The sequence below is a fragment of the Balaenoptera acutorostrata genome, chromosome 19, assembly GCF_949987535.1.
Source record: "Balaenoptera acutorostrata chromosome 19, mBalAcu1.1, whole genome shotgun sequence".
NCBI classification, from domain to species: Eukaryota; Metazoa; Chordata; class Mammalia; order Artiodactyla; family Balaenopteridae; genus Balaenoptera; species Balaenoptera acutorostrata.
Window position 1 is genome coordinate 66,324,464 of NC_080082.1, and position 24,164 is coordinate 66,348,627.

Sequence of the window (24,164 nt, forward strand, 5' to 3'; positions counted from 1 at the left end):
TTGACAGTGTGAAGGAGTTGTTACATTTTGTGGATCAGCATCATCAGCTTCCTGAGGAACCTTTGCTAAAATGGATTATGAGAGTAAATAATTTGGGGGCTATGTGTTTGGTTTCAAGTGCTGCAGAGTGGAAGAGCGTATTTGGGTTACAGCAGGACCCACAGGTCACTGTGAAATAATCACAGATGTCTATATGTGATCCAGACACACAGGAGGTTGTTGCTGAGGGAACAGCCAGCCTGGTGGACTGGATAAAAGCCACTGTAAAGTCTGTTTAGCCTGAGAAGGGAGAAGGTCCATCTCCCCCAGTGAATGCCAGGTGGAGCATCCCAGGCGAAGCAGATGCTATGCTTTGTATGCAAGCCGTGTGGGACTGGCTTTATGATGACAGGGATACTCACCAGCTGAATAGGCCCATTACCCAGGTCATGGTAAATGCCGTAGTTCAAGGAGCTCCTTTCACATGGGCACCCCATATGACCTTGTTGCAAAAACCAAAAACAGTTCAGGGAAACCTTATGGAAATGCTTGCTGTCTCAGTTTCCCTTCATGGGTATTACAAATGCTGATACAGGGCTTCCCTGGTGGCGCAGTGGTTGAGAGTCTGCCTGCCAATGCAGGGGACACGGGTTCGAGCCCTGGTCTGGGAAGATCCCACATGCCTCAGAGCAACTGGGCCCGTGAGCCACAACTACTGAGCCTGCGCGTCTGGAGCCTGTGCTCCGCAGCAAGAGAGGCCGCGACGGTGAGAGGCCGGCGCACCGCGATGAAGAGTGGCCCCCGCTTGCCGCAACTGGAGAAGGCCCTCGCACAGAAACGAAGACCCAACACAGCCAAAAATAAATAAATAAATTTATTTTTTTAAAAAATCCTTAAAATCCTCTTAGTCCATGTCACCCAACCTGATTTTTCTTCTCCAATAAAACCCTAAATGATATAAAATACATTAATATTTTAAAAAAACAAAAACAAATGCTGATACAAACATATTAATAAGAGATTAAGAAGAGTCCCTTGACTCTCCCCTAGGACTCTTCCCAGTCTCTTATTAATTAACAATGTTTTTATCAGCGTCAAGGGACTCTTCCCCAGAAGGTGAAAATTTTTTTTAAGTTTTTAAGAAATGAGGTGAATAAAGGAAATACTAATATGACCGAAACAAAGAGGAAACATAAAGGAACGAGTAATATGACTTGTCCTAGCAGTTTGGAAATCTTCAGATGGCTATTCAGAAATGGGATGAATCTAGGGAATTCCCTGGCGGTCCACTGGTTAGGACTCCGTGCTCTCACTGCCAAGGGCCCTGGTTCAAACCCTGGTCAGGGAACTGAGATCCCACAAGCCAAGCCAAGCGACCAAAAAGAAATGGGTTGAATCTAGTAGATATTGATGGGGTTGAGACAAAAGTTTTAATCCAGCACTACCAAAGATTGAGTGGGCCAAATGGACCCCCTGCTGAGACTCAACATTAAATGGCCCCAAACAAGTCTGCTCTATTTACCCCAGTTTGGAGACATTAAAAAATCTGAAAGCCAAGATTTCTATAAGTAACTTGACCAGCAGTCACTTGGGGCAGTGGTTAGGCAGATTAGTCAAGGTAAAGGGCTGGGTCCCTTGGCTTCACCCTTTACTGTGGACCCAAAGCCTTTAGCACAAGAGTGGTTAAAATGGTCAGAGTGGAAAAAATGAAACAGGAGGGAAGGGGGTAGGGCACAATTTTAAACGAATAACATAACCATTGAGGATATGACAAAAACTTGTCATATTGGACCGACTAGGTCCAAGATGGTGGAAGACTCCACTTCCAGTAGACCTTGAACCTCGTTATACACTCGTTGTAATACATTGACATGCTAAATGACATACCCACAGGCACCATGACAGTTCTGAGGCCGACCATAAAAGTCCAAAAGGTGGGTGGTGGCCCAATTCCTGAGAATCCTCCCCTTCCTCAAAATAGTTCGAATAATCCTCCCACTCATTAGCCTATGAAATTACCAAGCCCATGAAAACTAACCACCCCATATTTTGGGGCCACTGTCAAGACTTTTGAGACGGACCATATTCTGTCTATGGAATATGTTATCTCTAAATAAATCCGCTTCTTACACATCACTTTGTCTCTCACTAAATTATTTATGCGATGAGGCATAAAGAATCTGAGCTTCATTAAGTCCTGAAACAAAGTGTGCGAATTCAATGAAAAGACAGTGGGTTCAAGTCCCATCTGGGTTGTGCAGTTTCAAAGAGAAGTTTCCAGGATATAAAGTTTTGTCGACTTTACCTCAGTGTTTAATGGAAATGGATATTATGTCTGGCTGGGAAATACTTCCCTTACCTAGAATTGTAAAAACAAAATCTGGATGAAGTCCTCATAGAGACTACGGTTTGTGAAAGGAAAATCAAAACGGAGTTTCTGTTGCTAAGAGACCTCTCTAAAATGGAGTCAGGAGGCCATTAAGGAATTATGACTTACGTATGTCTCAGCCTGGATGGAATCTGACCTTTTGACCACTCATTGCCCTAATGAAGGCATCCAGAACATTTGCCAGAAACTCAAGTTACTTACCGGACCCTTACCCCAAAACAACTCATGATTCTTTCAGGACAGGTATCTCCCGACTCGGGTCAGAGTCCGACACAATTCTCACCAGGCAACTTTTAACAACCTCATGGCTTTTTGTCTTTATAAGCCCCTGACTCCTTCTATTTCCCACTCTTTTTCTCTTGTTGCTGAATGCAAGTTCCTGTGCCCAACGCACAGTGAGGCCAAGCAAACCAAAACATTGGAGTTTGGAGCAGAGAAAGGTTTATTGCAGGGCCAAGCAAAGAGAATGGGTGGCTTGTGCTCAAAAACCCCCAAATCCCTGATGTTTTTGGAGGAGAAGTTTTTTCCTTTTTTTTTTCTTTTAAACTTTTTATTTTATATTGGAGTATAGCCGATTAACAATGTTGTGATAAATTCAGGTGCACTGCAAAGGGACTGAGCCATATATATACACGCATCCATTCTCCCCCAAACTCCCCTCCCATGCAGCCTGCCACATAACATTGAGCAGAGTTCCCTGTGCTATACAGTAGGTCCTTGTTGGTTATCCATTTTAAATATAGCAGTGTGTACATGTTCATCCCAAACTCTCAGGGGAGAAGTTTTTATAGGCAAATTTTGGGGTGAGAGCTGCAGGGTGTGTGACGTTCTTCTGACTGGTTGGTAGTGAGGTAACAGGGTGGGAATCTGTGCTCAACCTGAAGTTGCCATCTTCCACCTGGGTGAGGGCCTTAGTTGCTGCAGAAGAACTCAAAGATACTGAGTTCTGCAGCATTATGCAGGATTATGTATATCCCTTGAGCAGGAACCAGGATCTTGCTGCATTGCCGCACTCTTGTTTCTTGACTGCTCTTCCTTTGTTTCTGCATCCCCTCACTTCCCTGATTAGCAATTGTTTGAATCTGTTCTTTGGAACTCAGGGAATGTCTAGGAGGCTGAAGGAAGCCTATCTCCTACAAATAAGAAACAGGGGACACAAAGGGTCCTGCTTGGTTTCAGTACCTTGCCCTATACATTTCTTCCATTTGGCTGTTCATTGGTATCCTTTATCCTATCCTTCAGTAAAGTGGTAAACATAAGTAATGTTTCCCTGTGTTCTGTGTGCCGCTGTAGCAAATAATTTGATCCAAAGGGGAGGAGGTCATGGGAACCTCCAATTTGTAGCCAAGTTGGAGAGAAGTTGTGGGCAACTTGGGGACCTACTACTTGAGATTGGCATCTGAAGTGAGCTGCAGTCTCTGGACTGATGTGGTCATAGACTTCTTTCATAAAGAATGTCAAAGGCCAGATTCTGCTCACAGAGATTTATACATGGATGTGACTTGCAGTAATATGAGAACCTGTTGTTTCTAATTTTCTGCCACTCTGAATTGCCAGGGAACCTCCTAGGTAAATGCCCGAATTTCTAGTCCATGTTCCCAAGGAAACAGGCAGCTCCACTTTGCTATTTCTGAAGCTTATCTTCCCATTTCAACAATATCTTTCAATTTTCCCTCTAATCCTTCTTGTGATGGCCTCTCCTCCCTGAGGACTATAGCTTTTTCATAGCACTAAGGCAGATGTGACCATCTTACTGGAGGAAGGGAAAGAGGCTTAGTTGCTGGTAGAAAAACCTGTCAAAAGGTATGTTTCTGGGTAAGTTGTGGTGAATTAGCCCAAGTAAGTCTTTGTAGAAAAGATCCTTGTAGGAAGCGTGAAGACGTTTTAGGATATTGTAGGGATACTCTATTCTAGGATCCCAGATGAAAAGGAAGTTGAGGGATCTTCAGCATAGGCTCCAAAAGGACCATTTCTCTATCTCCATTTATTATCTGTCTATATCTGTTATGGTGTCACCGGAAGGGGGACCCCTTTCAGGGTCTGAGAGTGGGGTCTTGTCTAACACCCAGAAATGAATTGTCTGAGGAGACACACGTACTGACAAAGCAAAAGACTTTATTGGGAAGGGGCGCCCGGGAGGAGAGCAGCAGGGTAAGGGATCCCAGGAGAACTGCTCTGCCATGTGGCTCCCAGTCTCAGGTTTTATGGTGATGGGGTTAGCTTTCCAGGTTGTCTCTGGCCATTCATCTTGCTCGTGCCCATATTTGGTCTGGCTCAGGGTCCTTCCTGGTGGCACGTGCATCTCTCAGCCAAGATGGATTCCTGCATGAGGGTTTCTGGGAAATTGGCAGGACATATGGACTGGCATCTCCTCCCTCCTTTAGGCCTCTTCTGAATTCTTCTGTTTAGTTTTGTGTTTTTTTTAACATCTTTATTGGAGTATAATTGCTTTACAATGGTGTGTTAGTTTCTGCTGTATAACAAAGTGAATCAGCTATACGTATACGTATATCCCCATATCTCTTCCCTCTTGCATCTCCCTCCCACCCTCCCTATCCCACCCCTCTAGGTGGTCAAAGCACCGAACTTTCTGGTTAGTTTTACAAGACATATTATGGGATGGCGTCTCCTCTCTCTCCCTCTTTCTTTTTTTTTTTTTTTTTGGTCATGCCCGGAGGCATATGGGATCTTACTTCCCCACCCGCACCCCCTGCATTGGAAGTGCAGAGTCTCAACCACTGGACCGCCAGGGAAGTCCCCTCCTCCCTCCTTCTGACCTCTCCTGAATTCTCCTGATTTTTGGCAGCAGCACCATGTTCCTTATCAGGACCTCCTGCCGTGAGACAACTCCTGCAAGCGAGACAACTCCTGCAAGCGGTTATTATCTATCATGCCTGGCCAAGGCGGGCAGTTTCGGTCAACGGTTCCCGAACAATGGCGTCTTCTCTAAGGTGGAGGTGTTTACCGTCATAACAATTTACATAGGTACTTTATTTATTTATGTATTTTTAAAATAAATATACCCCTTTTAAATTATTGATTGATTGATTGATTGATTGATTTTTTTTTTTTTTGGCTGTATTGGGTCTTCGTTTCTGTGCGAGGGCTTTCTCTAGTTGCGGCAAGTGGGGGCCACTCTTCATCGCGGTGCGCGGGCCTCTCACTATCGCGGCCTCTCTTGTTGTGGAGCACAGGCTCCAGACGTGCAGGCTCAGTAGTTGTGGCTCACGGGCCGAGTTGCTCCGCGGCATGTGGGATCTTCCCAGACCAGGGCTCGAACCTGTGTCCCCTGCATTGGCAGGCAGACTCTCAACCACTGCACCACCAGGGAAGCCCGGTACTTTATTTTTTTAATGGCAAATTATTCTTCTTAAGTTCACTGAAGGTAAATATACTACTGTGTTTTGGCTAAGAAAAGCTGTCAATTAGGTTGAAAAACACTTTTCCTCTAAAGCTGAGCTTCAGAGACCAGATATGACCATCTGTGTTAGAGGAAATGAAGAGCACACGCAGTGGTTTCCAGGGACAGCACTTCCAGTGCCCCATAAATGACTGAATGTATTCACAGACCCTGCGTAAAAGCCGATGTCTAAATCTTTGTTTGCCCTAGGGGCATTTACATTATTTTGTTGGCATTCCTATTGTTTTTCCTTAATGCAGCACTATAAATTGCCCATCTTAAGCCGATTAAAATGGCAGTAAATTCATGGTAGTTGTAGTTTGGAGAACCAAGGCAGTTAGACAAAGTGTGACCTTTTCACATGAATATAGGCTCAAAATGATGGCTCTGAATCTAGAATGCCTTTCTCTCTTTCTGAGTCTACCATTTTTCACATTTAACATATTCCCTTATCACTCTCTGTTTATGCCTCTGTGTTTGGACTCTATTCTCTCTGGTGTGTCAGATAGATATCATTGATATCATCTGGTGTGTCATGTTAGATATCATTGAAATATCTGAGTGGACAGGGGCTTTATTTTTGTCCCATTCTCTAACTTCCAGCATAGAAATTTATTTTCAAGAAATATAGGGGAAAGGGCAATGATTTGCTTTATTGATATATTTCAGGTTGGAGTTCAAGATGGAAAATCAATGAATATCAGCACAGGAGGGTATTTATCCAAACAATTCATCCCAAAGTTTAGTAACAGAATAAAAATCATAAAGTAGTATCTCAGATGCTCCAAGTGTGACAAGGACTGTGAGTATCTGGTGCAGTTGGATGGGCAGCATGGAAAACAGGTAGAACACTTCTGACCAGTGACCCTCACGTTTGCAGAAAGCCCCACTGGGGAAAGAGTTTATTTATACAGTATGTTTGTAAGCAGCTTCTCTTTAAAATTGATTTATGAATGTGTGAAAATATTCGCCCATCCTGATCCATTCCTAGGATGAGACAACTTCTCCAGGAAGTGTGTTTGGGCAGCTGAAATACAGTCAACACCATTTAGAGGCCATTCATTATATATTTGAGAATATTTTATGTTTGTTATATTTTTCCCATTCTCAACAACATGAGCATTTTAAAATGTTGATCATAGAGAGAATGAAGTTACCAGAGGCAGGAAATAAGTGAAGCAGTGAGTTCCCTGAGAAAAAATGAAGGTGACATTTAGGTTCAGATGCAGATAATGGCTTCAGCCAGAGTCAGGACCACTTCTGCAGAGGTGAGAAAGGAAGAGGCAAGGAGGATATAGCTCTACATGAGTGTGTAAGGGTTAAGGAGCAAAGACAAAAGTACACACTCCTCATTTTGAACATGAAGTAGGCTATATGAGGAGTGAGCAGCTGTGTGGGAGGTGGTGGCGGTCTGGAGCAAGGTCTGTGTGGATTTGGGAGCTGGTGCAGGAGTCCGAGCTGAACAGTGCACAGCGCAAATGTGGGGAAATCACACTCAGGCAAGATACGATACCTTGGAATAGGATAGTAGTGTCGGAGCTCATTGAGTTGGTTGGCATGGTGAATCCAGGGGATGAAAATAATGTCAGATGGACAAGACATGTGGATGGCTATGGCTGCATGTTGGGTTTCATAGAAGAGGGACTGAAGGATCTGAGTTTGTTTCCAGCCTTCTTAACCTCTTGGAAGTCAGCGCCATCCACTAAAATTGGGGAATTTGGAGGACTGGGAAAGATTATGGGCCTTTTTTAGGAATAAAGAGTCTGTTAGCTTGTCATATTAAAATGGAGACATGGTACTGAGTAGAGGGGTGAAGATTGGGAACAGCCTTTGAGGAACAGTGGAGAATCTGGCCAGCTGGAGAAGCTACCGGAGGGAAGAGACCATGACTCTGCATGATAGCTATCAATATGCCTCATGGCTCCAGCTGCCTGCATCAGCCCAGATATGAAAGAAGAGCAAGTTACCTCTTGATGTTTTACAGGACAGTGAGAACAGGAAGACATGGGGGAAAAGACTTTTTCAGTGTCTCACTAATAAACAGAAGGATCAACATATATAGTGAAGGTATAAGGTGCGCGATGAAGAGTATTCATGGGTGTATACACACACACACACACACACACACACACACATATATATATTTTTGGCTGTTCCGGGTCTTAGTTGCGGCATGTGGGATCTTTAGTTGAGGCATGCGGGATATTTAGTTGTGGCATATGGGATCTAGTTCCCTGACCAGGGATCGAATCTGGGCTCCCTGCATTGGGAGTGCAGAGTCTTAACCACTGGACCACCAGGGAAGTCCCTTATGGTTATATTTAACTAGGAAGTGTGACTTTTCAAGTGAGTCTGCAAATAAATTTGAGATATTAATATTATTCATTATGACTATCATTGTTACATAACTAATATTAATAAGTAACTTTTGTTGAGCCACACACTGTGACCAAGGTCCTATGTGGATCATTTCCTGCGTTATCTGCTTACACGGCATAGAATCTATCACGGCTGTCATTTTTCAAGAGTATGCGGAGTGCAGCCAACTGCATATATGTTCACCAGACTCATTTGGTCTTCTCTTGGGCACACAGCTCAACCTCATTTTCCTGCCCATGCACACAGGGATGGCCAAAAAGACTAATTCTTGTCAACAGAATGTGATTGGAAGTCAGGTATGTGATAGTGGGTGTGACTTCTCCCTTTCCTCTTGTTTCCTCTTGGTCAGGTGGATGGTGCCAGGAAAGCCTTAAAGCCACATGTTTACAATAGAAGGCATCTTGGTCCCTGAATCACTGTGTGGTGCTGAGTTCACTGCCTATACATAGGAAAGTATCTATAAATGAGAAAAACTCATCCTGTGCTAAGCCAAGATGAGTTTTGTACATCTGTGAAATCAGCTATATTGAACTTAGGCTAACTTTTATCTTGAGGTACAAAGACATTATACAACTCTTCCAGGGTCCAGAGCTGGTGGGGACAAACCCATATGATAAGCTTCAGCAGTTGGAAAGCAGAGCTGACTCTTACCTGATGCAAACCTTTCCTTCCCCAGTAGTGGCAAAGAGTGGGTTGGGGCAGAAGGATAAATGGACTACAGGCCTCAGGGCTCCATATCCTCCTGGGTCCCTAGGGAGGTTACAACAAATTTCCACTGACTGGTAGATGCAGTGGGCCCATCACAGTCTACAGGCTGCAGTGCCTTCCACCTACTTGGCTCTAGTGTGCCCACACTGAGTGGGTACATATAGGTTAATAGACTAACAAGGTACAATAATTGGCTAAATATATATTTTGTTTCCAGATTGCAATAAATCCTCCCTAAATAACGAATACTACAACAAGAAAATTCAGCACTAACATATTTATAATTTTATTTATTTATTTTTAAATATTTATTTATTTATTTGGCTGTGCTCTTTCTTAGTTGCTGCACACGGGATCTTTATTGTGTCGTGCTGACTCTTAGTTGCGGCATGCGAACACTTAGTTTCGGCATGCATGTGGGATCTAGTTCCCTGACCAGGGATGAATCGGGGCCCCCTGCATTGGGAGCGCGGAGTTAACCATTGGACGACCAGGGAAGTCCCTATAATTTTAAATATTATGATTTTATGTGCTAAAGTTATTGGATTTATGAAAGAACCCTTACATTTTAAAAACACATTGTGTAGAGTTTATACATTAAAATACAAGCTGTCTAGGATTACAGGTGAAATAATATACTAAGGTGCATGGGGTAGATGAAACAAGACCAACCATGAAATGATAAATAACGATGGAATATGGCAAAACACTGCAGCCATTGTCCCATGCCAAAATGGCATTTGTTTTGTTTTTCTCTTTTTGAGACTGATGTCAGATTCACAAAGGAATTGAATACATGTGAGGATATGAAGTAAGATATATTAAGTAGATGAAAGTGTTGCTCAATGAAGTGGACACAGTATTTAACTGTACAGGCAGGCAGGAGACATGTTCTCTGTGGGAATCACTGTCAAAGACCCATCTTTGTACTCCTTCCTCAAGGTGGCGCAACATCCTTCTTCTATCTTTCTTATCGCTACACTTTCTGGAGTGTTTATTTTGTCTTTACCAAACAGACGGAGAGTACACTATTGTTTATTAGTTTCAGTTTCCAGTGGCTCCATTATTTGTCTAAATGACTCTGCAATGGTATGTACATTTGGATTAATGGATTTGAGAGCATCTCGAAAGATACTCTTCGACTCTGGGAACACGCTGAGCTTCACAGAGCCTGAAATAACGTCTCCAAACATTTGGGTGATCAGCTACAGATAGTATTCCTCAAACATCTGAGTGCACTCTCTTTAAGAAGAGGCAATGCCCGTCCTCCGTCTCTGGACTTTGGTTGGTTTTCCTAGCGGTAAGTCCTCGCGGTGTAGCTTCGCCTATTCTCCAAGATGTCAGAGTTGTAACATACTGGACCTACGCTTGTGGATCTGTGGGAAATACATTACCCAGACGGCTGTGCGATGGGTGGCTGCGAAGATCAGCCAATTAAGGCAAGAGAAGCCGGGTTTTCCTGGGACGCAATAGCGTCAGGGTGGGACTTCCGGCTGCCTCGTTGTGGACGTCATTTTGACTGTGCTTGAGCGTTTTCACAATTCGAAAGCTTCGGTTACCGGTGCTGGGAAGAGGTGACGATACTGAGAAGGTACCCGCTGCACAGAGGCGGGTCTGAGGCTCGGCGACGCCCCGGGGGCCCCGCACCAGGCCCGGGAGAGTGACCGCCGTGCCCGCGTCTCGTTTCCTCTCCCACAGCTCCCGGCCCCGCTCCGCCCACAGGGTCCGATGGCGGCGGCAGCGCCGAGGGACCCGCGTCAGGTAAACGCTCGTCCTCCGGGCCCTCACCACCCTCACCGCCCTCACCCCACCAGACACTAAAGCCCCGAGTGCGGGGCGCCTGCTCACGTGCCCACAGCCCTGGCCCCGGTGTCCAGGATGATGAGGCGGCCGTGGGTGGGGCCCTGTTTCTTCTGACAGTGTGCTGGCACGTGGCAGAGGGTCACAGGCGGAGGGACCGGCACCGTCACGTGCAGAGGTTTGGCGGTCTGACTGATCAGGGACTGGGGCAATTCTCGATTGTTTCTGCTAGGAACAAGATGCTGCTGCCCAGAGTTAAGCTTGCAGCGTTGCTGCATGAAAAGTTGGCCGTTCATGGGACTTTCCTGGCGTTCCAGTGGTTAGGACTCCGCGCTCTCACTGCCAAGGGCGGGTTTCAATCCCCAGTCAGGGAACTAAGATCCCACAAGCCGCATGGTGTGGCCAAAAAAAAAAAAAAAAGCCGTTTATTACACAGGTGATATAAGGTTGAATCTCAAGTGGGAAGTGATCTCACCCAGACTAAAATAGGCTTCCTCTGGCTGCAAAGAATAGAACAATTTAGGGGGGTAAGGGAGGAGACACGAAGTACAGACGGATTAATAGCAATAGCCTAGGTGAGTGTTGATGGACCAGAGTAACTGTCTTGGATATGCGAGAAGTGGTTGAATTCTGGATCAGTTTTTTGAGAAGGGACAAACCAAATTGTGGGTGTTGCTGGTGCCAAGAGAAAGGAAGTAGTGAGGGATGACCCTAGGGGTTTTGGTCCTAGTAGACGAAGGGATGGAAGGCCCATCAACTGGATGGGGACATTAGCAGCAGGTTAATTTTTCTTGGGAATGTTATAAGTTTGTTTTGGCTCTGTTAAGAGTCTGAGATGTTTCAGAGAAGAGTGAGTGTAGGCAACAAGTGGGCAGCTGGACAGGCAGGTCTGGAAAACTGGAGAAGGTGTTCAGGAATGGAAACTTTCAAAAGTGATGGCCATTGTGTGAACCAGGGTGGAGCTGTGGATCACATTTAGGAGGGGAGTACAGGTTATAGGGGCCATGGTATTAGTAGGTCAGAAAGATTGGTGTGTGCTGAGGAGTGGTTCTCCGGCTCAGGGCCTGGTTGGTTTGCTGGGCATTGCAAACCCAAGTGAGGTAGAGAAGTGGCAGTGGGAACAGTATGGGAGAGAGGTTGATCTGGCGGGAGGCCGAGGCTTCCATGGGATGAGTGGACAAGTGACGGCTGAGGAGACTTAGGAGTAGTTGAGACAAGAAGGCAGTGAGACTGGGGCTGTTGCTTATTTAGTATTACTACTATGTGGCTTCTCCAGAATTTTGTGGTGAGCTTTGACGGGGTCTGGGACTTTTGAGGCTTACTAGTGGATATGGTCCGCAGCAAATGTCATCATTTGTGGGTCACTATGCCTGGCAGGGAGGTTTTTAGGACTGGGTTTTTTTTTGTTGTTTTTTTTGTTTTTTTTTTACAGAGGTTGAGTGGAGAGAGAGAGGAGTGTTGTGGCTGCTGAAAGGGCAGAACTGGCAGTAAAAAAGTTGAAGAGAGTTGAGGGAATATGAAATTCACATGTGGTTCTGGGTGGCTAATACTGAAGCAAAGATTAGAGGCAGTTGAGGAGATCTTCTAAGCAGCATTTGTGGCTTACTCTGGTGTTGGATCCATCAGAGGACTGGGGTTGTACCGAATCTTGTTTGAATTTCTTAAGCCCTCTCTGGATGCCAAGCGCCAAATGTGTGGGTATGTTCAGGGAGAATTCTGTGGTGTGGTGCAGGGATGTGGCAGTGCTGTGGAAGCGCAACTGTAGGGTCTGAAATTGTGAGAGAAATGTCATCTACAGAATGATGTGCACATGGAGAGGAAGTGTGAGCTGATGGCCCCCAAGCCCTGGTGTTGAGGATTTATACGTGAAGCATGAGCTTACATTTGGCTGTGCCTGGATTCCCACAATTTGGGAGACCCCAGGGGAATTGCTTGGCTGGAGGGACGGGATATTACCGGCCAAGCTCAGAGCTTAGATGGCATCTGGGTGCACCATCCCCCGCCCCCCACCCCCCGCCCCGCCAGTTACTGCTGAGGGCTGAACACAGTGATAAAACAGGATGATGAAGAGAGAGCAGGCATCAGTGGCACCAGGGCCTGGTATCTCCTCTGAGGTGGGGAGCTCCAGTGGAGGATGGGAATGGCATAGGTGTGGGGAGAGATGTGTTGTGATTTCTCAGAGAATGTTCAAGCTTTCATCTGTCCCCTTTGTGACAGGTTGGTGTGACCTTTGAAGACATTGCCGTGTACTTCTCCTGGGAGGAATGGAGGCTCCTTGATGAGGCTCAGATACGCCTGTACCTTGATGTGATGCTGGAGAACTACACACTTATATCCTCACTGGGTAAGACCCTCACCCTCCCCAGCGACCTGGGCTAGGGTCTGTATTCTGCCTCACCGCCCCCAGAAGGTGCTCTGTCCTGCATGTGTGTAGGCACTGCTTGCTTCCCCAGTGTCCTGGGTAGTTGTGGTAGTTAGGGCTGGGGTGTTTGCACTACCCTCTTTTCTTCCCTACAGCCCTAATACCTGCTGTACCAAACCCTCATAGGGAAGGATTTGAGGTCAGTAGTCTTGCAGTAAGGCTAATGTATGCAGCTTGTTTGCCCTTTCTGTGGATGGGTCAGTGTGTCCAGATCCATGCAGTTTCTGTGGCCGCTCCTTTATCTGACAATTTCTTGTGCCTGCCTGTTTATGGAATTGCAGCCATTGTCATAGTGACTACGTACATGGACTACTATTGAACTCTATCCTATATAGTTCATTTTGTGATATTTAGACCTCTTCTATCCATTTCATCCTGCCCTAACTTTATCGAGGTATAATTGACAAAATTTCTGTATTTAATATATATAATGTGATGATTTGATATACATATATATTATGAAATAATTACCATTGTGAAGTTAATTAACATACCTGTTACCTGACATAGTTACTTTTCTATGTGTGTGTGTGTGAGAACACCTAGGATCTACTCTTTTAGCAAATTTCAAGTGTACAATACAGTGTTAACAAATAACCATAGTGGACTTCCCTGGTGGCACAGTGGTTAAGAATCCGCCTGGCAATGCAGGGGACCTGGGTTCGAGCCTTGGTCCAGGAAGATCCCATATGCTGTGGAGAACTAAGCCTGTGTGCCACAACTACTGAGCCTGTGCTCTAGAGCCCGCAAGCCACAACTACTGAGTCCACGTGCTGCAACTACTGTAGCCTGTGCTTCGCAACAAGAGAAGCCACTGCAATGAGAAGCCCGCGCACTGCGATGAAGAGTAGCCCCTGCTCGCCGCAACTAAATCCCACGCGCAGCAAGAAGATGCAACGCAGCCAAAATAAATAAATAGATAAATAAATAAATTTAGAAAAAAATTTAAAATAACTATAGTCACTATGCTACACATTCGATCCTTAGAACTTACTCATCAACTGGAAGTATTTTTGACCAATATCTCCCCATTTCTTTAATCCTCAATATCTGGCATTCTGCTTTATGTTTCTCTTAAGTTTTACTTTTTTTAAGATTCTCTATATAAGTAATATACAGTATTTGTCTTTCTCTCTGTGGCTTATTTCACTTAGCATAATGTCCTCTAGGTTCATCCTTGTTGCAAGTGGCAGTTTTTCCTTTTTCATGGCTGAGTATTTCTGCACACATGTGCATGGGAAAGTTGGTGCATGTGTCTATGTGTATATCATATTTTCTGTATCATTTCGTCTCCTGATGAACACCTTACAATGTTTCCATATCTTGGTTCTTCTGAATTATGTTGCATTATTTTATGTATATATATATATATATATATATATATATATATATATATATATATATATATATGCACGTGCGTGTATTTCATGGAGATACTGGTTTTGTTCCTGTTGGCCATCTGTATGTCTTTTGGAAAGATGTCTATTCAGCTCCTCTGCCCATTTTTTAATTGGGTTGTTTTGGTTTTGTTATTGTTGAGTTGTGTGAGTTCTTTATATATTTTGGATAGTAACCCATTATTAGATATACCACTTGCAGATATCTTCTCCCATTCAATAGGGTGGTTGTTTTTGGGCGGGGGGTGGGGGGGTGGTTTGCTGCATGGCATGCAGGATCTTAGTTCCCCCACCAAGGATCGAACCCATGCCCCTTGCAGTGGAAAGGCAGTCTTAACCACTGGACCGCCAGGGAAGTCTCAGGATGTCTTTTTATTGATGGTTTCCTTTGCCGTGCAGAAGCTTTTTGGGTTGATGTAATCCCATTTGTTTATTTTTTTCCTTTGTTTCCCTTCCCTGAAGAGACATATCTAGAAAGTTATTGATTGGTAAGACTGATGTCAAAGAGTGTGCTGCCTGTGTTTTCTTCTGGGAGTTTTATGGTTTCAGATATTACATTCAAGTCTTTAATTCTTTTTGAGTTGACTTTTGTGTATGATGTGAGATAGAGGTCTAGTTTAATTTTTTTGCATGTGACTATCCAGTTTTCCCAACACCATTTATTGAAGACCTTTCTCCATTGTATGGTTTTTGCTCCTTTATCAATCTTAGTTGTCCACATATGTGTGGGTTTATTTTTGGGTTCCCAATTCTGTTTCTTTTGACCTATGTATATGTTTTTCTGCCAATACCATGCTGTTTTGATTACTATGGCTTTGTAATATAGTTTGAAATCAGGGGGTGTGGTACCTATAGCTTTGTTTTTGTTGTTGTTTGGGGGTTTTTTGTTTGTTTTTTGGTGTTTGTTTATTTCTTTGTTTGGGCCATGTAGTGTGGCTTGTTGGATCTTGGTTCCTGGACCAGGGATTGAACCCGGGCCACTGCAGTGAAAGCGCTGAATCCTAACCACTGGATTGCCAGGGAATTCCCCAGCTTTGTTTTTTTTTTTTAATCTCAGGTTGCTTTGGCTATTTGTGATCTTTTGTGGTTTTATATAAATAGTAGAATTTTTTGTTTTATTCCTGTGGAAAATGTCATTGGGATTTCAATAGGGATTGCATTCAATCTGTAGATTTCTTTAGGTAATATGGACATTTTATTTATTTTTATAAATTTATTTTTTATGGGATTTCAATAGGGATTGCATTCAATCTGTAAATTGCTTTAGGTAATATGGACATTTTATTTTATTTAGTGGTTTTTTTGTTTTTTTTTTATTTTAGCTGTGTTGGGTCTTCGTTGCACACGGGCTTTCTCTAGTTGCGGCAAGTGGGGGCTACTCTTCATTTCAGTGCGCGGGCTTCTCATTGCAGTGGTTTCTCTTGCTGCAGAGCACGGGCTCTAGGCATGTGGGCTTCAGTAGTTGCGGCATGTGGCTCAGTAGTTGTGGCGCACGGGCTTAGTTGCTCTGCGGCACGTGGGATCTTCCTGGACCAGAGATCGAACCTGTGTTCCCTGCACTGGCAGGCGGATTCTCAACCACTGTGCCACCAGGGAAGCCCCTATTTAGTTTTTATGAATTTATTTTTTATTTATTATTATTATTATTTTTTTGGCTGCGTTGGGTCTTCTTGCTGCGTGCAGGCTTTCTCTACTTGTGGCGATTGGGGCTACTCTTCATTGCGGTGCACGGGCTTCTTATTGTGGTGGCTTCTCTTGTTGCGGAGCACAGGCTCTAGGCGTGTGGGCTTCAGTAGTTGTGGCGCATGGGCTCAGTAGTTGTGGCTCGCAGGCTCTAGAGCACAGGCTCAGTAGTTTTGACACACTGGCTTAGTTGCTCCACGGCATGTGGGATCTTCCCGGACCAGGGCTCGAACCCATGTCCCCTGCATTGGAAGGTGGAGTCTTACCTACTGTGCCACCAGGGAAGTCCCAATATGGACTTTTTTTTTTTTTTTTAAGAGTAGATTTATTTACTTATTTATTTAGGCTGCACCAGGTCTTAGTTGTGGCATACGGACTCTTAGTTGAGGCATGCATGTGGGATCTAGTTCCCTGACCAGGGATCGAACCCAGGCCCCCTGCATTGGGAGCTCAGAGTCTTACCCACTGGACCCCCAGGGAAGTCCCTAATATGCACATTTTAACAGTGTTAATTCATCCAATCAATGAGTGTGGAATATCTTTCCATTTGTTTGAAAAGATTTCTTTTTCAGTCTTTCAATAATGTCTTATAGTTTTCATTGTATGGGTCTTTATCTGTAGTTAAGTTTATACCTATATATTTTATTCTTTTTGTTGCCATTTAAATGAGATTGTTTTCTTAATTCCTTTTTTTTGCTAGCTCATTGCTCGAGTTTAGACATTCAACTGAGTTTTGTATGTTGATTTTGTACTCTGCAACTTTATTTGTTGATTATTTCTAATAGTTTTTTGGTGGAGTCTTTAGAGTTTTCTATGTGTAAAATCACGTTATCTGCAAATAGTGAAAATTTTACATCTTCCTTTCTACTTTAGATGCCTTTTGTTTTTCTTGCCTTACTTCTCTGGCTAGGACTTCCAATACTGTGTTGAAGAAGTGTGGAGATAGTGGACATCCTTTTTTTGTTCCTGATTTTAGAGGGATAGCTTTTGACTTTTCACCATTGAGTTTGATGTCAGCTGAGGGGTTTTTCATATATGGCCTTTATTATGTTGAGGTATGTTCCTTCCTTACCCACTTCTTTCAGAGTTTTTATCATAAATGGGTGATGAATCTTGTCAGATACATTCTCTGTATCTATTGAGATGATCATATGGTTTTAATCCTTCATTTTGTTAATGTGATGTATCACATTTGTTAATGTGATGTATCACATTCATAGATTTTGTAGATGTCAAACCATCCTTGCATCCCTGGAATAATCATGGTGTACGATCCTTTTAATGTTGTATTTAGTTTGCTAATACTTTGTTCAGTATTTTTGCATCTGTGTTCATCAGAGATGTTGTCCTATAATTTTCTTTTTTTGTGTTGTCTTCGTCTGTTTTTGGTATTGGGTGATGTTAGCCTAGCAAAATGAGTTAGGAAGCATTCCTTTTTCTTCAGTATTTTGGAAGAGTTTGAAAAGGATAGGTATTTAATCTTCTTTGAGTGTTTGGTAGATGTCACCTGTGAAGCCACGATTTTTATTTTTCTATAAATGCCTACATTAGGCATTTATTTATCTAAATTTCCCTCTTTGAACTGCTTTTGCTGTGTCCCATAAGTTTTGGTACTTTGTGTTTCTGTTTTCATTTGTCTTAAGGTGTTTTTTGGTTTCTTCTGAGACCCATTGTTTTTTCATGATTGTGTTGTTTAATTTACACATATTTGTGAATTTCCCCACTTTCCTTGTGTTACTGATTTGTTGTTTCATACCATTGTGGTCAGCAAAGATACCTTGTATTATTTTGATCTCCTTAAATTTGTTAGACCTGGTTTTATAACCTATAACATATGATCTGCTCTAGGCAATGTTCTTTCATTGTTGTTGTTGTTTGTTTGGGTTTTTTTAATTTTTATTTTTTAGGGAATGTTCTGTATGCACTTGAGGAGAATGTGTATTTTGCTGCATTTGGATGCTATGTTTTGTATATGTCCATTTGATCTAAAGTATAGTTCCAGTCCAAAGTTTTCTTGTTGAATTTCTGTCTGGATGATCTACCTGTTGTTGAAAGGAGAATATTGAAGTCCCTTATTATTGTGTTCCTGTGTATTTCTGCCTTCAGATTGGTTAATATTTGATTCATATATTTTTGTGCTCCAATGTTAGATGCATATACACTTACCATTGTTATAGTCTCTTGATGAATTAACTCCTTTATCATTATATCATGAACCTCTTTGTCTGTTGTGGCAGATATTCACTTAATGTTCATTTTGTCTGATACAAGTATAGCTACTCCTGCTGGCTTTTGGTTTTCCATTTGCATGAAATGTTTTTATGTTGCCTTCACTTTCAGCCTATGTGTGTCCTTATTTCTGAAGTGAGTCTCTTTTTGGCAACGTATGATTGGGTCTTGTTCTTTTATCGATTTGGCTGCTGGGGTTTTTTTGTTTTTTGTTTTTGGCCACACCACATGGCATGTGGAATCTTAGTTCCCCGACCAGAGATCAAACCCATGCCTCTTGCAGTGGAAGTGTGGAGTGTTAACCACTGGACCGCTAGGGAAGTCCTTGCTGCTGTTTTATTTTTATTTTTAAATTAATTAATTAATTAATTAATTTATTTATTTATTTATTTATGGCTGCATTGGGTCTTCATTGCTGTGCATGGGCTTTCTCTAGTTGTGGCGAGCGGGTGCTACTCTTCGTTGCGGTGCACGGGCTTCTCATTGCGGTGGCTTCTCATTGCGGAGCATGGGCTCTAGGTGCACGGGCTTCAGTAGTTGTGGCATGTGGGCTCAGTAGTTGTGGCATGCGGGCTCAGTTGTGGCACACGGGCTCAGTGGTTGTGGCTCACGGGCTGTAGAGCGCAGCCTCGGTAGTTGTGGCACACGGGCTTAGTTGCTCTCCTGCATGTGCGATCTTCCTGGACCAGGGCTTGAACCCGTGTCCCCTGCATTGGCAGGTGGATTCTTAACCACTGCACCACCAGGGAAGTCCCCTTGCTGCTGTTTTTGAATTGTAGAATTTTGTAAGGACTTACTGTTGCCATCTTGTTAATTGTTTTCTGGCTGTTTTGTAGTTGAGACAGATGCACATCTGTGATGAGCTTGACCCTTCTCTATAGTCGACATGTACTTGACCAGCATTTCTTTCTGTTCAGGTTGCTGCTGTGGAGCAGAGGATGCAGAAGCACCTTTTGAACAAATCGCTTCTCTAGGAGTGTCACAGGCTAGGACTCCCAAGGCAGCTTTGTGTTCCCAGAAGACGCACCCCTGTGAGATGTGTGGTCCAGTCTTGAGAAATGTTTTCCACTTGGCTGAGGATCAGGAAACACAACACAGCCAGAAACTGTTGAGGTGTGGGGCATGCGTGAAACTATTTTATTTTAGTGCAAACTTTAAACAGCACCAGGAGCAGCACATGGGAGAGAAAACTCTGAGAAGCAGTGTGGATGAGGCCTTGTTTGTGAAGAGCTGCAGGTTCCATGTGTCACAGAAGCCATTTACCTGTAAGGAGTTTGAAAAGGACTTCCTGACCATTGTGGGACATCTGCAGCAACAGGCCACTTGTACTGTCGAGAAGCCAAACAAAATCACCCAGTGCGGGTCAACTTCACAAGGCAGGAGAAGTCATCATACCTGGGGAGAATGCAAGAAAGCCCTCAGCCCCAAACACACACTTGTTCAGGACCAGGGGGTCCACACTGGAAGACCTTGTTTTGTGTGCAGTGAGTGTGGGAAAACATTCAGGTACAAATCCTCATTTGTTGTACACCAGAGAGTGCATGCTGGAGAAAGGCTTCATGTGTGTGGTGAATCTGGAAAATCCTTTAGGCAAAGCTCAACCCTCAGTCAACATCAAAGCATTCATACTGGGGCAAGGCAGTACAAGTGCAGCAAGTGTGGGAAATCCTTACTCTACAAATCTGTCCTGATTTCTCCCCACACATGGCACAATGGAGAAAACAGTAACGTGTGCAGTGAATGTTCGAAATCTTTTACCTCTAGCTCAGCCCTCACTTATCATCAGAGATCTCACACAGGAGAAAGGCCTTATGAGTGTAGTGACTGTGGGAAATCTTTTATCTCTAGGCCTGCTCTCAGATACCATCAGAGATCTCACACAGGAGAAAGGCCTTATGAGTGCAGTGAATGTGGGAAGTCTTTTACCACTAGCTCTAACCTCCATTATCATCAAAGAGTTCACACTGGAGAAAGGCCTTATGAGTGCAGTGAATGTGGGAAATCTTTTAACAATAGGTGGGTTCTCATTCAACACCAGAGAGTTCACACAGGAGAAAGGCCTTATGAATGTAGTGAGTGTGGGAAATTGTTTAAATATGGATCCCAATTGAATCAACACCAGAAAGCTCACACTGGTGAAAAGCCTTTTAAGTGCACTGAATGTGGGAAATCTTTTAACAATAGGTGGACACTTATTCAACACTGGAGAGTTCACACAGGAGAAAGGCCTTTCGAGTGCAGTGAATGTGGGAAATCGTTTAATCGGAGAAATAACCTCATTTTACACCAGAGAATTCATACAGGAGAAAGGCCTTATGTGTGCAATGAATGTGGGAAATCTTTTACCTTCAGCTCCAGCCTTCGTTACCATCAGAGAGCTCACACTGGAGAAAGACCTTATGAGTGCAGTGAATGTGGGAAATCTTTTATTTCTAGGTCTGACCTCCATTATCATCAGAGAGTTCATTCTGGAGAAAGACCTTATGAGTGTAGCGAATGTGGGAAATCCTTTATCCAAAGAAATAACCTCATAATACACCAGAGAATTCACACAGGAGAAAGGCCTTATGAGTGCAGTGAATGTGGTAAATCTTTTACCTGTAGTTCCACTCTCCATTATCATCAGAGGGTTCACACTGGAGAAAGGCCTTATGTGTGCAGTGCATGTGGAAAATCTTTTATTACCACGTCCAAACTGCGTTGTCATCAGAGAGGTCACAGTGGAGAAAGGCCTTAAGAGTTCAGTGAATGTGGGAAACCTTTTACAGTAAGTCTTATACAAACTAACAAGTTCCATTCTGAGAGTGAGTTTGTAAGTCCAATTTGTTCTTAAGTCCAACAGAGTTAGCCTAGGTACCCAACTAACACAATGGGCTATATAGTACTGTACTGTAATAGGTTTATAATACTTTTCACACAAATAATACATAAAAAACAAAAAATAAAACATTTTTAATCATACTTTACCTTGAAAAGTACAATAGTACCAGCTACATCACCATTGCTTTTTTTTTTTTTTTTTTTAATCAAAAAAGGAAACAATTTAAAGAAAGAAACCCAGAAATTGTCTGAAAAAACATTGGGGCAAATGAACTCCTGAAAAAGTTCTGCATCTTGGTGATCACATTTATTGGAAGGGTTGGAGAAAATTAAACTGCCATTTAGCCTAAGAATTTGTGAGTTATCTGCAAATCAACTTATTTCAGGAGTGGAAGAATTCTTGGTTATTTCTTAATATCAAATTGTACGCTAGTTTCTCTTTTGAATATCATCTACATTTAAAGAGGCAATCATACAAAATCTCTTTTTCCACACAGGATAAATTCTTTGTTTCAGCCAACTCTCAATGGCGGGGCAACTAGGACAACACCATCTCCCCGGAAAAAGAGCATTGGAATATTCCATTTTGTTGATTTATATATTTCTTCCTATGTTTCTTCATCAATTTCTATATTTGTCACAGTTTCTTCCACATCTCCCAATATCATATTTAAATGTAACCTGCCTCGAAGCTCTGTGTTGTTTCTCATTTTCACTCATCCAGGCTGAGCCTGATGAGATCCAGGGACTCTTCTACAGTGTTCGTAGTTTGTTGCTGGTTCACATCGTCCAAAATCTTTCACATCACCTCTGCTTTTATGCTTGTTTCTGGACATCCTGGGCTTGAAATAAAGATACTGTACTACTCTATACAGTACTGTACAGTAAGTATGCAAAAGCACAAGCACTTGTAGAGGATACACACATGTTAAAATGTACGCCAGACACATGAACTAACTCGTGATTGGACATGCGAACGCATGTTCGCATTTTGAAAGCTCACAACTTGAAGGTTTGTATGTAGGGGACTTACTGTATAGGAAAATGTAACCTCTTTCAACATCAGAGAGTTCACACTACACAATGGCGTAGATGTGCAGGAAATGTGCAGTTTCGGTGTTCAGTATAAGGGCACTAGAGGAAACTATCTGAGGAGCCATCTGTCTGAATTGACTGTCATACATCTGAGCATGCACAGTGGGGAGAATCCCCAGTTATGTGGGAAGGCCACCGGCCGGCAGGCCCACACAGTGTGCATCAGTCACCAACCCAGTGTGCTCAGGGAAGCTGACTCTGTCCCCCCCTGTGTTGGCCCAATTAGGAGTCGCCTGAGCGCTAGGGGATATTTCCCTCCTCTTTGATTACCTTGGGCATGGACCTGACCCAATGTTCCATAGAACATCATTTGAGTTTTCTGGCAGCGTTCCAACAAAGACTACAATTTTCAGGGACCTGTTGGTGTCACGTGATACTTGTGTCTTTCCAGCTTGAACGTCATGGACTCTAGAACTCTCGGCCACACATTGCCTTGGCTTGAATAATAACTAAGGCCTTTTAAGTCCTCATTAATTTGGGGAGTTCTATTCCTGTGTAGGGTAGTTTATAAACTAGTACAAATTTGTGCTCTACAGGCATGAAGGGGAGAAGAAGTTTTTATCGGTCTCACACGCTGTGCCCGAGGAGGGACAGCATGATGGCAGAAAACAACTTGACAATTTTGACCAAATTTGCATTGCTGCGTAGAGCCTCCTAGGAAAGACTGCAGGGCTTTCTCTTCCTCATTTGAGGCCTGTATCCTATGTTTTTTATGAGTCTTGGATGACTCTAAGGAGGGGGACGTGTGAGAATCTTAAGAGTGCTTCTGAGAGCCACATGATTTTTTTCTCTTACTCAAGGTAGATATCACAGGGTATCCCAGCACTGTTGAGGGGGTATTTTCCCCAGGTCTACAAAGATCCACATTCCCTGATGGCCACAAGTCACTGGGCTAGTCTCACTGGTTATAAGACTGTTGGTTCCAAGGGAAACCGTAATAGGTACGGAAACTCTAGTAGGTAGTGGAGGAGACTGCAGCCAGCTAGATGAAATGTTCCTCTTCTAAAAGTGTAGCCAGAAATGTTTCTGTGACTCTGCAGGATCTGTGTGTACACAAATCTCGGGACCTCTAGGCATGCTTATCTTGTGTAGCTGAGGACATTGTCAGAGAAATTAATCAGGTTTTGTGGATTGCTGTAGCCAATCAGTGATGTTCGCCTCAAGGCCCTTACTGTGCAGGGAGGAAAAAAGAGAAAAGGGGATTCATATTCATATTCTGAGGATGTGGCTCTCTTGACCCATGCAGCACTCCTCTTGACTTGGGTGGTGACGTTCATTGTTCCCTATATTTGCTGCTACTGAGACAAGACTGACCTTCCAGAGGGCATGAGGAGAGAGATGCTGGAGTCAATACAGGGTTGCCCAACCTATTTTCCATAAAGAGTGGGACATAGTTTTTTTTCTTTTTTATCTTGAGCTAATTTTTAAAGCTTTATAAAGATATAATTTACATGTACTCAACAGCTTATATTTAAAATGTACAGTTTGATAAGTTTTGACATAGGTATGAACCTCTGAAAACATCATCCTAGTCCTGATAATAACCATATCTGTCATTAACTTCATGTCTTTTTATAATCTCTTCTTACCTTTCCCGCTTCTCCAGGTAACCATTGGTTTACTTCCCCTTGCAATAGATAACCTTTGCATCTTTTTGTATTTATATGCTTGGAATAATAAGCTGTTTATTTTTTTCTGATTTCCTTCATGTTTTGTAATTACTTTGAGATATGGGTAGCTCATCTCTTTTTTTTTTCTGAGCAATATTCTTATCCTTGGATATACCACTGTTGATTTACTTATCCATCTCTTTATGGGTCTTTAGGTTATTTCTAGGTTGTGACTATTGGAAATAAACCTGTT

General features: G+C 43.1%; 1 protein-coding gene and 1 pseudogene across 1 annotated transcript in view; one reads left to right on the plus strand and one right to left on the minus strand.

Annotated features, from left to right (window-relative positions):
• The window catches only part of LOC103004022 (zinc finger protein 256-like), a 39,735-nt gene extending 15,571 nt beyond the window's left edge, over window positions 1–24,164 (plus strand). Inside the window, exons 2-3 of the mRNA XM_057533823.1 lie at window positions 12,873–12,999; window positions 19,304–24,164. Of these exons, the coding sequence (XP_057389806.1) occupies window positions 12,873–12,999; window positions 19,304–21,123 (1,947 nt within the window). The 3' untranslated portion in view covers window positions 21,124–24,164. The remainder of the gene's footprint in view (window positions 1–12,872; window positions 13,000–19,303) is intronic.
• Window positions 21,719–22,188, minus strand: LOC103006659 (U6 snRNA-associated Sm-like protein LSm3; annotated as a pseudogene).